The 15,677-nt window shown below is 45.8% G+C and overlaps 3 protein-coding genes across 3 annotated transcripts; all 3 read left to right on the top strand.

Annotated features, from left to right (window-relative positions):
* The first annotated feature begins 115 nt into the window (after nt 1-115).
* LOC128707352 (fatty-acid amide hydrolase 2-B-like) lies at nt 116-7,123 on the top strand. The gene is made up of 4 exons (XM_053802304.1): nt 116-289; nt 5,160-5,703; nt 5,779-6,347; nt 6,851-7,123. The coding sequence occupies exons 1-4, from the start codon at nt 116-118 to the stop codon at nt 7,121-7,123; spliced, it is 1,560 nt and encodes a 519-aa protein (XP_053658279.1).
* Nucleotides 7,124-9,572: 2,449 nt separating this feature from the next.
* LOC128708303 (fatty-acid amide hydrolase 2-B-like) lies at nt 9,573-12,904 on the top strand. The gene is made up of 3 exons (XM_053803278.1): nt 9,573-10,305; nt 11,989-12,542; nt 12,632-12,904. The coding sequence occupies exons 1-3, from the start codon at nt 9,573-9,575 to the stop codon at nt 12,902-12,904; spliced, it is 1,560 nt and encodes a 519-aa protein (XP_053659253.1).
* An 846-nt stretch (nt 12,905-13,750) lies between these two features.
* LOC128719422 (uncharacterized) lies at nt 13,751-15,359 on the top strand. Its single transcript, XM_053813047.1, has 2 exons — nt 13,751-14,759; nt 14,824-15,359. The coding sequence occupies exons 1-2, from the start codon at nt 13,751-13,753 to the stop codon at nt 15,357-15,359; spliced, it is 1,545 nt and encodes a 514-aa protein (XP_053669022.1).
* The last annotated feature ends 318 nt before the right edge of the window (nt 15,360-15,677 follow it).

A 15,677-nucleotide genomic window follows, 5' to 3' on the forward strand; every position in this document is an offset into this window, starting at 1 on the left:
GTTCTTCGAGCAGAAGCTTTCGAGTTCCGGTGCATAGTACGGTGTACTTTGGACGTCCATTTTCCGTGTGTTTTAGTTTGGAGTGTTGGGAAAATCTTAAACAACGAGCGATACGATGGAGATTTGGTTGGTGTGTTTGGGGCTGTTGCTGCGACTGCTGAACGTGCTGCTGAAACCGATCGTCGCGTTCATCGGTGGTCCGAAGCGGAACATTCCGTTCCCGGAGATACGCAACGATATGCTCAACATTCCGGCAGTCGATCTAGCCGAGCGGATACGCAACAAGGAGGTAAAGAATATCTGCACAACCTTGACCTTTCCATGACCAGCGAGTGTAGTACAGCGGTAACCGTAGTTTTCAAACAGCAGCCTACAACAGAAAGGGAAGGGAAAAATAAGGGAAGCATCGGGCAAATCGATGTACGAATGCTTCGCGAGCCTTCTGTGCGTTGTGCTGCTCATCGCTGCGGTCAAGTACGCCGAGCGGGGCTATAGTGGGTGACCTCAGCCACTTGGAAACATCAGTACGGTTCTGATTGGTGCGCTGTTCTGATTGGCACGCAAGATGGTGCCGCACCGACAAGGAAGTGGTTTGGCAGCAATTTGTAGTTTCTTGTTTATATTTCTACCGTTTGCCGTTCGGTTCACTACCCTGTGCAGACGAAACGCACCAAACAACCAGTGTAGACAAACAACTATAAAATCGACGAAACTTGAAGTATCGGCGGCGAGGTGTTGAGGTTATTTGTGTTGGATTGGAACGCCGTCGAGTGGAGCCAACAGTTTTGTGGTCACAACCGAAGCCCTGCAAACGTGCATTGCATTACGTGTGCTAAGTCTAAACTTCCATATCTAACGTAACATTCCGCAAGTCTTCTAATTATATCACGTAGAAAAAATAACGTCCACATCGCTCATTAACAACGCAGACGTATTTTTTTTAAATTACCGGTAGAACGGCCGGGCCGAATGTCTTATAGACTATACTTAATCTCTACTAATTCAACAAGTTACTGTAGCTCTATGTGGTGGGGAGATATTTCCTTCTCCCACCATTAGGAGGTACCTTATCCGGGGTGGACTCGGTAGACATTGTTCTACTCTTTCGGGATCTCACAGTTTTCTCCCTCTTTTGGTGGACTATATGTGACGAATGGATCCGGTATTCAGGTTGACCAACTTCAGCGTCCTGGTGACATGTGCTGGCACACATTTTCTCTCGCTTTTCCTGCCTCTGGTGGATGGTAGTAGGCGTCGGGAAGTGCTTTCATGTCATCGATTTGGTGGGCTCGTGTACTTTGTCGTCCGTGAGGGATGATATCCCCGGCAGATACAGAATATATCTGACTCCAAGAGCGTACCAGACTGTGTCATGGCAGCGTCTGTCTCAACCGCTATGGGGGCGACCGCCGGCGCAGCTCTAGATGCAACCTCGACAACAGCAGTAAAAACCCAGACATCATTGTGGTTTTATGAAATGGCAGAGCCGTTAAGAAGCAATTAAAAGTTTATAGGTTGAATAGAATTTTCCTGCAACTTGTACAGTGCTTCTCTCACCGACGAACCGCCGTGCAACGTGCATTAAACAAGTGTCCAATATGAAGGTACTGTCATTTCCAAATGAGGAGATAACTTCAAAGAAATTCTAATATTCACGTCTGTGTCAAAGTAGAATACTAAGCGATTCATTATAGAGATGGCGCTAGTGTTTAACGTATTTTGATTTGAAGTATGAAGACAATTTTTGAAGCTCATTTTGTTCTATGTGTCACGTCGGTGCTTCTATTAATCAGCTAATATTTTAAGGAGCAAAACACAGCGCAGAATGCTTCTGTATTCTGCCCAGCCCAAACCTCGAATTGTGTTCGAGCTGTATTTATTTACACATTTGTGTTTCCATTCTTTGTTTCTTCTCCTCAAATATGTTGGCATGATGCAGGAGAGACAAAAAATCCGAATAATTAATGACACATCACATTGCGGAAACACTCGAAGCAGTATGGCTCGTAGCAGCTCATTTGACATACTTTTTCACTGAAATCGTAACTCCTTTTATAGAACGAACAAGAAAGTGTATAAGCTCACAGTACCTGGCTAAACAATGCATGAACAAAAAAAAAACACACTGTGTAGTGTGTATCATTGTTTCACCGGGATGGAATGATTTGATGGGTTCGATCAATGTGATTTTTTAAATAATACGCAATTAGCATGCCTTCTCGATAGAAAGTGAATAACCGCATTGGCAGCAAGTGTGTGGAAAACGCGCGCTAGGCATGAAGTAGATACACGCTAAAATTGAGATACAGGTGCGTCAAGCAAACAATTCGTAATCGCTCGAACTACCCCAAGGGAAGGGAGCGGACGATAAAAGTGCCACCGTCTGGCGGGAGGCATGTGTGCGGCTGTTGATATAAAGTTCAGCCCCGTATGGACGATCGTAAACGGTGGACATAATTAGCAGTGCAAGGCTCAATCTAAACTGAACCCGTCGTGGCCGAGCAACATTGACCTCGTCACCGTTCAAGTGTGTATGTAGAGTAAGTGTGATAATAATGACATGCGTGACCATTCATGACTGGCAAGAACGCGCTCGAACCCGAAAGCTTGCCATGGCCTACTGCTCGTAATGTTTACCTTAAAAATGGCGGCAAACTTAGAACACTTGGGCCGGCTGCCGTTCCTAAGCAGCACGCTAATGGCTAGTGGTTAAACCTGTTTTGCGACTGGATTTGGAGATCTATTAGAGAGAAAATCTAAACGATCGATTGGCAAGAATAGCCGGTTTTAGCGTGTCGCGCTGGAAGCCGAACGTTCTATACGGATAACTCCTAGAAACAGGTGTGACAAAAATTCCGTAAACAAAAAGCCTGATCATTTGCAGCCCAAAAGCGATTAAATGGCAAAAAAGACGGGTAAAAATCGTTATCATATTCAGCACATAACAGTGGCCTCTTCGTTCACTAACAACTTTTCTTGCAAATGGTGTATCCTCACGCAGTTGATGAGATAAAATATGCAATAACCTTCCTTAAGTTTCATGTCCTTTGTTTCGACGCAACATACATTAACAGTATTCAGCATATCAATCATAATAATACTGCATACTTCCTGATGAACGGATCGCAACATTTGCGAATTTGTCTTCTATGCTCCCAACTTCTAATCAATGTGCAAATGAAAACGAATCTGGTCGACCTTGCAGAAGATAGAGCCGCATGTTTGGTGTGGCGGAGCGGAAACGAATATAACGGAAGTCTTGTATTTATACACACTGGCGATAGACCCAACGCAAATCTCTACGATCCGATCCAGTTACCGGCTGCTGATGCTAAAAGATTGTGTACACAAAGCACCGAAATCTTCACCAACCTGTCCAGCCACGGAACAGGCTTTACCGGTTTGGGCGTACTATTCCAATCGAAGCACGGCAGTTGGATATGGGATGATCGACAGTATCGCGTTGTATGTACGTGAGCATGTACAAAGCAGTGAATTAAATGGTCAAAACATGTCCTCCCTCCCCCACCGCCCCGCCCTACGGTGTGGAGGTGAGGGTAGTTATCGTGTACGCGTGACAAAACATGGGCCCCGGGTGCCACGTGCATGTTCGACATTATGCGTGATAATGGTGAGTGGTTTGGTAGTGAGATCGCAATGGTAATAGCACACGTATCAACGGTTTGAGGTTGATCGAAGTATATTATATGGAATGGTTGGTATCGAAGTTATTTTGATTTATTCGTTTGCATATTTAACTTATTTCAGGAACTTGTTGGGAAATTTGAAAATGTTTGTTGGGTCGTTGAAGCAGATGGTTGGTTAAGTTCCAATTGCTTCGAGAGCTGGTCGAGATGAGATTTAATTCATAATCTTCGCAGTATTTGCCCGAATGTTGACCTTTCAAGTAGTATTCGATCAAGTAGCTCATTTTAATGAGCTGAGCGAACCGCTCGCGCTCAACAAGACAAACGTTAAGCGCGAAGCAGCTCAAAGCTCAAATAGGGGCATGACCGCGTCTAGCGTTTTTGAGCGCATTGAGCGCGTTGAGCGCGTCGAGTGAGTTGAGCGTGTTGAGCATGTTGAGCGATAATGCTACAAGCGCTTTTAAATTTTGTACAAATGAACGGGATGAGTTCCAAACAAACACTCTTTTAATCTTTTAATTCTATTGCGTTTTTCAATGGCGTGGTGTATCGGTAGTGGCGTCGATCTTCACACGACGGATCGTTTTCTAACGGAAAAAAACTTTTACAACGCTAGCGATTTTTTTTTCAAATTTAAAATTGAATATAATTTCCGTATGTCCGATGAAGTGATATTTATGCAATTGTTTGAGTTCGACGCGCTCAAGGCACTCGACGCGCTCAACGGGCACAACGGACTCGACGCGCTCAACGCGCTCGACGCCAACACGTTCAAGTGCTTATTTGAACGATCTTCTGATCTTCTTTTGAGCGTTCTGAACTTGTTCTCTTAGTTGAGGTGAGCGATAGAGGTAGCTCTAGAGCTCATGACCCAACATTACTTACAAGACCGCTAAAATGCCCCACGATAAAGGCACTGGGACTTCTGAAAACAATTCGCGTGCATCAATTTATTTAAAAAAAAACCGATGGTCGTTTCCTCATAAATGGAAACAATTAATCAATTTAAGCTCAATGAAATTTCGATCTAATGTAGCTGGTACGCAAGTGTTTGCTTGTTAATTTCCACGCTTACGTTATTTCTGTTCCTATTGCTGTGGCAAATATTTGGCCAGCTTTCCTGATCTAAACTAATCTATCTTCTTCCGGCCTTCCCCTGAATTGCTGGCTTTGGCCTACTGGGGAAATCGTTAGGCGGTCGATGGTGTATAATCGACGCCCATTAGTGTGCTCGATCAGGTATTGTGCGAATGCGAAAAGCAAAAACAGACTAAAACATGACGGCAGCACGGTGAAGGTAAGCAAAAGAAGCAGCAAAACGACGAATGACCAATTTTGCGCATTTCAATTAGACAGTATTACTTACCCTCCCTTCTCACTTGCGGAGATCTTCGAGTTTTATGAGGCTCCTGTGTGGTTTGTACTTTTTGTACTTTTTCGGATGTAAATGATGCGTGGCAATATGTGTAATATTTATCGTTACGTTGCGTCTCTGCCTTCTTCCTACCTCAGCTTCGATCGGAGGATGTTGTGCGGGCCTACATCGATCGCATCCGTGAGGTTAACCCACTGATCAATGCCGTGGTAGAGGAACGATTCGGTACCGCAATTGAGGAAGCACGCAAAGCCGATGTGCTGATTAGCGAAACGCAACCGCTTTGGCTGATCAAAAACTACCCACTGCTCGGTGTGCCCTTCACCGTGAAGGAATCCTGCTCACTGCGCGGTGCCCCCATCACCGGCGGCTCGTTAGCCAGGAAGGGTGTGCGGGCGATCGTGGACGGTGAGGCGGTGGCACATCTCAAAGCAGCCGGGTGCATCCCACTGCTCGTGTCCAACACTCCCGAGTACTGTTTGAACTGGGAATCGTACAACCATTTGACGGGTCGCACACTCAACCCCTACGATAATCGACGAACGGCGGGTGGTTCCTCCGGCGGGGAAGGAGCACTGATCGGAGCAGGTGCTTCGTTGTTCGGGGTTGGAAGTGATGTCGCCGGATCTATCCGCGTCCCAGCCCACTTTAATGGTATCTTCGGCCATAAACCAACCGCAGGTAGGAAGGAACGACTAGCGGGATGTAAGTTTAAATGTGCGATCTTTATAGCAAAATCTGGTTGTCTACTTTCAGGCGCCATCTCCATCGACGGTCACTTTCCGATGTCCACAGACGAAAAGTTCGCCCGACTGTTGACGGTGGGACCGATGGCACGGTATGCAAAGGATCTGCCAACGCTGGTGCACATCATGGCTGGCCCGAATGCGGCCCGGCTGCGGCTGGACGAGTCCGTGCACACGAAGGACATACGCATTCTGTACGCCGAGGACATGGGCTTCAACCCGGGCCACATACCGGTGGACGACGACATCAAGATGGCGCTGTATCGAGCTGTCCAGTACTTCAAGGGTCACGGGCTGGCGACGGAGCGGGCCGAGTTTGACCATATGGCCGAAGGTATGGAGCTTGCGTTTAGTGTGCTGCAATCGCTCGAGGATGTGCCAAGCATCTTTCACAATCCGGACAATCCGAAAGCCACCCCCAGCCTAATGATCGAGCTGGCCCGGTGTGCTATTGGTCAGTCGCAGTACACCCTCGCCGGTATCATGTTCTATGTGATATTCGGACTGAAGAACTTTTTCTCCGCTGACGGGCTGGAGAATTACCTAGAGCTGGCGACGAAACTCCGCAGACAAATGATCGTAAGTGAACCAGTTTCTTCTCCGTCATTATTCGCGTATTTCACTAAACTTCCGTCTGCCTAATTTCATATGACAATTTTTTTTTTTAATTATCAGTATAACGGTCGGGCCGTATATCTTATAAACTATACTTAATAACTAGTGGTTTAACAAATAATGAATTGCTAGGAGAAGAGGAGGGACATTTCCTTCCCCACCATTAGGACGCACCTTATCCCGGGTGGACTCGGTAGATATGACAATTGTTGAAACAAGTTGAAAACGCGCTATGAACACTAGATTAGTACAAATCAAAATCCTTGAGCAGTTCATTTATAACAACAATGACATTTAGGTGCTACTGAGAGTAGAAAGGGATGCAATTCGCTATAGCCAAGGTGGTGGAATGCTTAAATTCCACACTGCAGAAGGATAACATCTTGAAGGGAAATACGTGGAATCGAAATCATAAAAAGCATGTACGTGTACACAAACATATTTATCTCAATCCCTTCTTCTTGCAGGAAACACTAGGAACCGATGGTGTGTTCTTCTTTCCCACCTATCCAACTTCAGCACTACGCCACTACGAATCGTTCGGTCATATTATGGGCGTTGGGTACACGATGCTGTTCAACTCACTTGGTCTACCGGCCACGCACGTGCCGCTAGGGTTGGACCGCAATGGACTTCCGATCGGAATACAGGTTGTGGCCGCACCGTATCAAGATCGGTTAGGGCTTTGCATTGCCCGCGAACTGGAAGCTGCTTTTGGTGGCTGGCAGGCACCGAGATGAAGCGTGTCATCAAGTTCCTTAGCTCAAGCATTGCTTCAGAGAGCGGTTCTTCTGAAGGATTGACAAATCTTTTTTCTGACAAATTCGTTGAGGAGCAGCACACTGTGGAATAAGTTAATAAAAAATACCCGTTGTGTGGGTTGTGATTTTTTACTTGTTTATATTTCTTGTTTATTGTGTTTTGAAATGTTTCTAAGTAATAGATTATTTCATGCTGATTGCATACTTTAAGGCAAAATAATAGAGAATTTTAGCGAGTAGTACAATGCCGCCCTCTTCCAGTGTCTTTTGCTCAGTATTTGGATGAATTATTAAACGATCAGTCATCAGTCATCAGTCATCGAGTCAACGAGCAGCCAGGTCATCTGACGACTTCAGAATAATAAGGCACCAGATACCAACAGAATACTACTAATGGAGGTACAGCACTAGAAGACGAAATTCGTCAAATTATAACTGGAGTATGGGATAGTGAATCGATGCCTAGTGATTGGAATCTTGGTACCATCTACCCCATATACAAAAAGGGAAACAACAGTGCTAGAGTTCAGCCAAAACGAATCCAAAAAGGAATACTAAAACACTAACACTCTCTTTTACTCTCTCTCTCTCTCTCTCTGTTTTACTCAATATTTACAATCCAACAACAGAAACAACACATTTTACTCACTCTTACTAAACTGAAATCCCCTGGCGTGCGGTGAATAAAATCCAAAGAGAGTGATAAAACACGTTTGCTCACTCATCCTCAGTGTTTACAATCCCAAAGGAGTGAAAATACTCTTTTACCGATTTTACCGAACCGATGAATCGAGAAGAAAATGCGGGAATATAAGATTAGAGAAAGGATAAGATCAAAGTCGTGAAATGCAGCAAGAGAGGAATGAAAATCAAGTAGATTGGCAACAACATTAAACGGACGATTGAATTCGCGAAGAGGATCATTGTTGCTAAACTGCGTACGACATGTAGCAACAGATATAGGTGGACGTTTACGTAGAGAACGGGACGGGGCATTTTTAAGTTCAAAAAGGACCTAAGTCAAATAAAGTGGGTCGTTACACACGCTAAAATATGGTCATTGACAGAGTGTTGTAACTGAGCAACAATACTTTTTGACATATGCAGAAGACTTCTAAGGTATGTGAAGCCATTAACACACTTGAATTATTTTACGCAATAACTTTGGAGAAGTATGAAATTAGACGTCTGCGGATTTAAATTTTCGTGTTCATTCCTCGTATGGAGTAGCTTCCAGCTTCGGTTTCCATGTTATATCATGAAAGGCACTACCAAATGGTGCCAAATGCAACAAGAATAGTTTTCCCGTAAGTAGGTCTCAGTACTCATGTACGGGTGATTCAAGTGAAGGAAGAGCAGAAACGGTAGGTCAAAAGCGATCCTGTGTTCGAAAAATATTGCATAACGCAAGGCGCCAACGCATATTAGAACTATGAATTGTACTGTTGGAAAGAATAGTAACAACCGTATAACAGTATAACAAATCTGCATAAACTCGTAGAATCCAGATCAGCATAGCTGTGTTTCACACATCTTCATTTAATTGACGGGCCCGAACTGAATTGTTGGAAAAAAACTCCTTGAACACTTACAAATAAGCAGTCAGGAACATACGTAATGTGCATTCAAATTCTGGAGGCCCTTTTTTTATTACACCCAGCCCTCACCAGTGAAATGTAGTTGATCAAAGTTCTGGCAGCGATTGCGACTTATCACCCCGACTATGAACCCCCGTCCAGTGGTTATTAGTTCCCGCTGATAAGTTCCCGAATGTGGTTGGGAAGAAAGTGACTGGACGCTAAGCTGCCGACTTTATGCGCCCGTAGCTGATACCGATACACGGTGACCGTGCGGGTGATAGATAAGGCAACCAAACTCCCGAAAGCAACGAACCGCATTGGTCGAGGGTTGAAGTGTTTCCATTTCATTGCGGCCTTTTGCCAGCGTCGGTACACTGACGAGGTAAACAACGGTCACACGAAGTGATTCGGGCCACTCCAGAATAGGAAGTGAGTAGGGTGTTGTTTTTGACCTTTGCAAGCGAGGAACGATCATTAGAATTGCAACGTTTCAAACGTTTGTTCCCTTCGAGCCATTCGCGTCATTACTGCGTTGTGGTGTGGGTTTGCGATCGTGATCTAAGTAAATCGCAGGTGTAAGTTACAATTCCGCTAGATAGCAATCCCCGTCCGAAGATATCAAGTTTATCGGTTTCCACCCAAAGGAAGATTAGTGGCTTTGGTTGTGTGTGTGTGTTTGAGAAAGAAAGGGATGAAGGAAGTTTCGTGTGCGTAAGTGCAAGTGCAATTCTATAATTCAATCGCGACAGTTACGCGGCTGTTGCAAACCTCACGTTAGCGATCAGGTCGATCGTGCCAGTAAAACAATCATCATCAAACGCAACTGCGCACACCTGCCGGTAGTCGCTATGGAGCTGTTCCTGAAGCTAGTTGCGCTGACACTCCGCCTGATCAATGCCGTACTCGAACCGATCCTGACGTGGTTCGGTGGTCCTCCCCGGACGGAACCATTTCCGGTGATTGCAAATGAGGTGTTGCGTGTGCCGGCCTCCGAACTAGCGGAAAGAATACGTCAGCGCAAGATTCGCTCGGTAGATGTGGTACGGGCGTACGTATTGCGAATTCGCGAAGTGAACCCCCTAATAAATGCGGTCGTGGAGGAGCGCTTCGAGGCTGCGCTCGGCGAAGCAGCTGAAGCGGATGAGCGGGTGGCGGCATGTGGTGGTGCCGAACAAGCGCTGCAGGAATTGGCCACCACCAGCCCATTGCTCGGTGTACCGATCACGGTGAAGGAAAGCTGTTCGGTGAAGGGTCTCTCCCTCAGTGGTGGTGTGGTGCGTCGTCAAAACTTGACGGCCGAAGAGGATGGTGAGGCGGTGGGATACGTGCGAAAAGCGGGAGCAATTCCATTGCTCGTTTCCAACACGCCCGAATACTGCATGGCGTTCGAGTCGTACAACAATGTTACCGGTAGAACATTGAATCCGTACGATCCACGCCGTACCTCGGCCGGATCTTCCGGTGGCGAAGGTGCCCTAATCGGGGCTGGTGCATCTGTCTGCGGTATCGGCAGTGATCTCGGCGGATCGATTCGTATTCCAGCCCTGTTCTGTGGCATCTTTGGCCACAAACCATCAGCAGGTGAGTTGCGGTTCGATGGTGTATTCGGGGCATACGCTAACGCAAACAGTCATTATCTTGTGCGGGTCATTTTGAATTGATAAGCCATTGGGTGGTTACATACATTACTCACTGTTTTGACTCACCGATCATCATGCGAATGTGTTATCGTACAGAACCAGGAGCGACCGTAGCGAATGTTTTTTTGCGAACCACAATGTTCTGATCGTGTGAACCCGGATACGCCTTGGCGATACACTTTGTACAACCCCCATAGCCGCACTCCCCATGTTCGTTACTATGCGATCAGATCGGATGTTTGTCACGAAAAGCTTGTACTCCTATAAACCCATCAGAATACAGAACACAGCGGCGATTTGAAATCCGAGAACCGGGTCGCAATCACGGAACGAATCGGGCACGGGCGTAATTTAATTGCAGAATGCAAGTGTACAAATCATCTAGACCAACGACTATGCTAATGAAAGACTTATTTATTACGTTTGCTGTTGCTAATTCTGTTTCCAAGCGTTAGAGAAAAGTGCGGAAATAAAACTACGCTCTGCTCGATAAATAGGTGCCAGTGCCGGTGAGATTTTATCCATTAATAATTGCCCGTTTGGTAGGCAACACTTGGCGGGCAGGTAACTTGGCGAGTTTATCCAACGGGTGATGCAATGGAAAGGGATTGAACCCATCTCATGATTCACACAGTTCTTAATTTCATTGACGCGTAAACGTTCACCGTATGTATCGTTATCGGTAGAGTCGTTCGATAGCAGATAACGACGATACTTAAAGTATGGTTTGACACAGCACGTCATTGCACACGGACTCACACGGTTACTCAGGTGGCCCACTGGCCGCTTGAATACTATGATTGTCCACGATTATTATTTACCTCAAAAGAAAGCCATCAGTGAAGCCGTCCATTGAAAGGGGTAATGGACCTACCCATAGCGTTTGTGTATGCGTGCTGGCGTGCCAAATGCAAGGTGGGCGAAACAAGGCTATACGAACGTTACTGACTTTCGTCCTCTGATGTGTGCACTCCTGTGACGATACTATTTATCGTTCAGCAGTGGAAGTGGGTTAGTCGTAAGAAATAGTGATTGATGTAGACGTATCATATGGTTTTGAACGTTTGAAAACTCTTACTGTTTCCGTTTTTAATATGCAAACACCATCACGACCAGCAGCTTGTTCGCCTATTACGTGCTTGGTGGGTTTCACTGACTGGAGGGCCCATTGATGCAGGTCAGCCTTACCTTGCTGCGTGCAGATCGTCCCTCAACTGCATAAGACTAATTGTTGCAAACTTTCGGACTTGTGTAATATTTTTAACAGCCTCGATTCGGTTAGAGACGTTCAAAATTTATTACTGCCTTTTTGTGTGGTCTGCAACAGGAAAGAACTCGATCCTCGCAATGCAGTCCCTTTTATCCCCCTGATGGTGGCGCCCTCTTCCGTCATTCGCCCCGAACTCCTATCGTTGCTAATGGGCAGGTTGTGTCAATACTTTGACACTAATGTTAGGGCTAGGTACATGTAACAACTGAAAATAGAAAGTGTCATTTGGTTCTGTAGCTCCTGTCGCTGGTACACATTATATTAAGTATCATCGTTGCATCATGCATAGATCGCACAACATCCATTTATTGGCCATGAATAACATACCATCATTATCATTTCTTCCACCTGCAGGGATTGTACCCATCAAAGGTCACATGCCCGTCTGTGCCGATGCCCACTTTGACCAGTACCTGTCACTCGGACCAATGTGTCGCTACGCTAAGGATCTACCGTTGCTGCTCCGCATCATGAGCGGTTCGAACGCGGCTAAACTGCGACTAACCGAACCGGTCAACGTGGACGCACTGAAGATATACTATCCGCAAAAGCTGGACTTTACCATTAATGCCGTTCCGATCGCACCGGAAATCCGGGAATCGTTGCGCAGTGCGCTGAAATACTTCCAGAACAAAGGCACCTACACGGAACCACTCAATTTCCGATACTTTTGTGACAGTATGCAAATCGCCTCGACCGCATTACAAACGCTCAAGGATGTGCCGAACGTATTTGCGACTCAACGTCCGAATCTGCTCTGGGAGTTGGCGAAGGTGGTGTTGCGCCAATCAGAGCACACGTTCGCTACGATCTTCATGTATCTGCTTTCTGCCTCCAAAGCCACCGTTAACGAGAAAAACCGCGACCGATATCTGCAAATGGGGGCTGAGCTAAAGCAGGAGTTCACGGTGAGTGGTGTCAAGGTGTGAAGTATTCCAGAATGAGGTTAACTAATTTTCGTCTTTCCCTCCCTCTCGCTTGCTTGTATTACGCTCAGAACAAACTTGGTACCGACGGTGTATTTCTGATGCCATCCTTCCCGAAGCCGGCCCTGCGCCACTACGAATCCTTCGGCCATGTCACCGGCTTTATGTACACGATGATTATGAATGCGCTCGGATTTCCGGCAACGCAGGTACCCCTCGGGTTTAACCGTGATGGGCTGCCCGTCGGTATACAGGTGGTGGCTGGACCGAACCAGGATCGACTGTGCCTAGCGGTAGCTCAAGAGCTAGAAAAGGCGTTCGGTGGTTGGCAGTCACCCAAGTAGCAGCCATCGCTAACTACTTGCAGGCTGTAAATAGACGGAGGTGCAGGCGTTTATTAAGACGTGGAGGTCTGTACGCGTACATGGTGACCATTAGAGCACCAGGAAGCAAATCGAACGAACAATGACACCCGATACCGTGTTCCTGCTTTCGACCGGAACATTCCAACTGTTTGTTTGTGGCAGTTGATGACGTGCGTGCATAATAGACGTACAGTGTGTAACCAGTGTGTGGGTTTCCTGTTGTACCAACGTTATGACCGAAATGTGTGTTTATTGTTAGTCAAATAAAGTTATTACTTATTACAAAACCACAACAAAAATAATAATAATAAGGGGGTCAGTTTTATTTAACTTGTAATCTAATCTCTTTTTCCATATAGGTACTGATTTTGTCCATACTGATGTAATGATTAATATGTGTAGTCAAGACTTATTTAACATTTCTCAATTTCATGCTTAAATTATTTCGCTACAGTGTTCTTCAAAACCGGTTCCATTGATCTATTAACTATTGCAACCTGCCTCAACGTAAAACTTTACGTTGTCTTGTTGTCGCAAGTCATCGACCAAGTGGTGAGGACTTTGTAAGGATTCCTCTCCGTTTCTTTGATGTCCATTGTAACGGCTCCATTACAGAGACCATCGTACAGCGACCCTTTTCACCGATTCCGTCAGTCATTCGGCGTAGGTACATCGGAGCTGTGCGTCTGGTTGTGGATGCAGTGTCTTGGTGAATATTGTTGGTGCAAAGCCCACGCCGTGCAACTGAGTCAGCGAGCTTGAGCGGTGTTTTTTTTTTAGTGCGTGCAGGATTATGGAACTGCTGGGTGTTGGTGCATTCTAGTCATGGCCTTCCAGAGTTACAGCTCCTCGGACCAGTTACTGCACCGTCAGGGGGAACGGATGTTCGGTGGCGCCGGTCTCGGTGCTGCACGGAAGCTGTCGCTCTTCTTTGCCACGCTCTGTGTGGTGGATTTGTTCGGTGTGTTTCCTATCGTAGCCCTGCCCAAATCGATCATTTCATGCGGATTGTACGGCGTACCGTTGGTGCTGTTCGTGATTACACTGCAGATCTACACCGCGGTCGTATTGGGGCGTTGTTGGACGATTGCCGAGAAGTTGGATCCATCGATAGTGGCTAAAAATCGATACCCGTATGCGGCAATCGCGGAGTTCACCTACGGCAGAAGGATGAGCGTATTCGTTACGATACTACTGGATTTGACAGTGTTTGGTGGTGGGATACCGAACCTATTGGTGGCCGCACAGAATCTTCAGTTGCTTGGGGCGCGCATCAGTGGTGGTTCGTTTGAGATATCATTCTGCTACTGGCTGCTGATTATTGGACTGTTTCTATGTCCGATCATGTGGTTGGGCAGTCCGAAAAATATGCGAACTCTGGCGAGCGTATCGGTGGTCGTTTGTAGCAGTGTGGCCATTCTTACGTGGATCTCTATCGGGGAGGATCGTTCGGGAAGTTTCACACCGTTCCAGGATATCACGCTCGGGCTGCCACCTTTCGTTCAGCTATTGAAAGCGTACGGAATAATAGCGTTTCAGTTCGACATTCATCCAATGTTGCTGACCATTCAGGTGGATATGCAGCATAAACGGCAGATTGGAAAGGCGGTACTGTATGGCATTTTAACGACTTGCACACTGTCAGCGATCACTACTTTCATGACTGCATATCGCTATGGAATGGATGCTACGAACAATGTGCTGCAGATTTTACCCCGCAGCTGGTCGCTGTACATGACTATTCTGCTGGTAACTTTGCAGCTGTGCTTATCCAGCGCTGTAGGAAATTCAGCGCTATTTCAACACATCGAAGATCTTCTCGGGGCTTCCAGAGGTAATCCAACGTATAACACTACCTTCGTTTGTTTGCTTTTGTACAGTTGTTTTGTTTGTTGCAGATTTTACCATAAAAAGATGCATTATAAGATCAACGCTCGTATGGCTGGGTGTATTGATAGCAGAAATTTTACCCCGATTCGATTTGGTCATGGGCATCATCGGAGGAACATTAACGGGACCGCTCATCTTCATTCTGCCTCCCCTGTTTTACCAACGCATGCTGGAGCTGGAGAAAATCTACAGCCAGGAACTGAAACGATCGTACTCCACCGAATCATCACAGATTTCGGATGATCATTTCGAAGATTCGGACATCGAAACAATCGGCGAATCGCGTCGTAGTTGGTACGGTTCAATTGGATCGCAAGGGTCGGCATTGTCCATGGCGAAAATACGAGAAAATGTTAACAAGTGGATTGATCTATTGGCCGTACGCTGCAAGCAATTATGTCACTTCATGTACAGCGATTGCATTCTAGCCGGAGCAGTAATCGTATTTGGGATAGCAGCAACATTGGCATCCACGTACTACAACATGTTTGATATACGTGAAACGCAGCTATGGTTTTCATGTCTCAGTGCGTGGCGACGATAAGTAATAACTGGAATAAACGTTTTGCAAATCGAATGAAGCACATTGATACCATAATGCGACAGCATTATCAGTTTAATGATTTAAAATAGAGGCGAAAATCCAAAATTTTACGACAAATCGGTGTTACTCTACAGATGGAGGTAAAAGTTTGTGATTAGTATCTAGCTATTTTTGGTAGAGGTGAAAATATCAGTCTATATTATTATATGGAGGTAATAAAAATAACAATTGCGTGGCTTAATTATTTGCCACACTGAATGCGTATTAAATTTATTTGAAAATTTATATTTTTATATCTATTTGTAGTGTACATATTTC

This window comes from Anopheles marshallii, chromosome 2 (genome assembly GCF_943734725.1).
Source record: "Anopheles marshallii chromosome 2, idAnoMarsDA_429_01, whole genome shotgun sequence".
Classification (NCBI taxonomy): domain Eukaryota; kingdom Metazoa; phylum Arthropoda; class Insecta; order Diptera; family Culicidae; genus Anopheles; species Anopheles marshallii.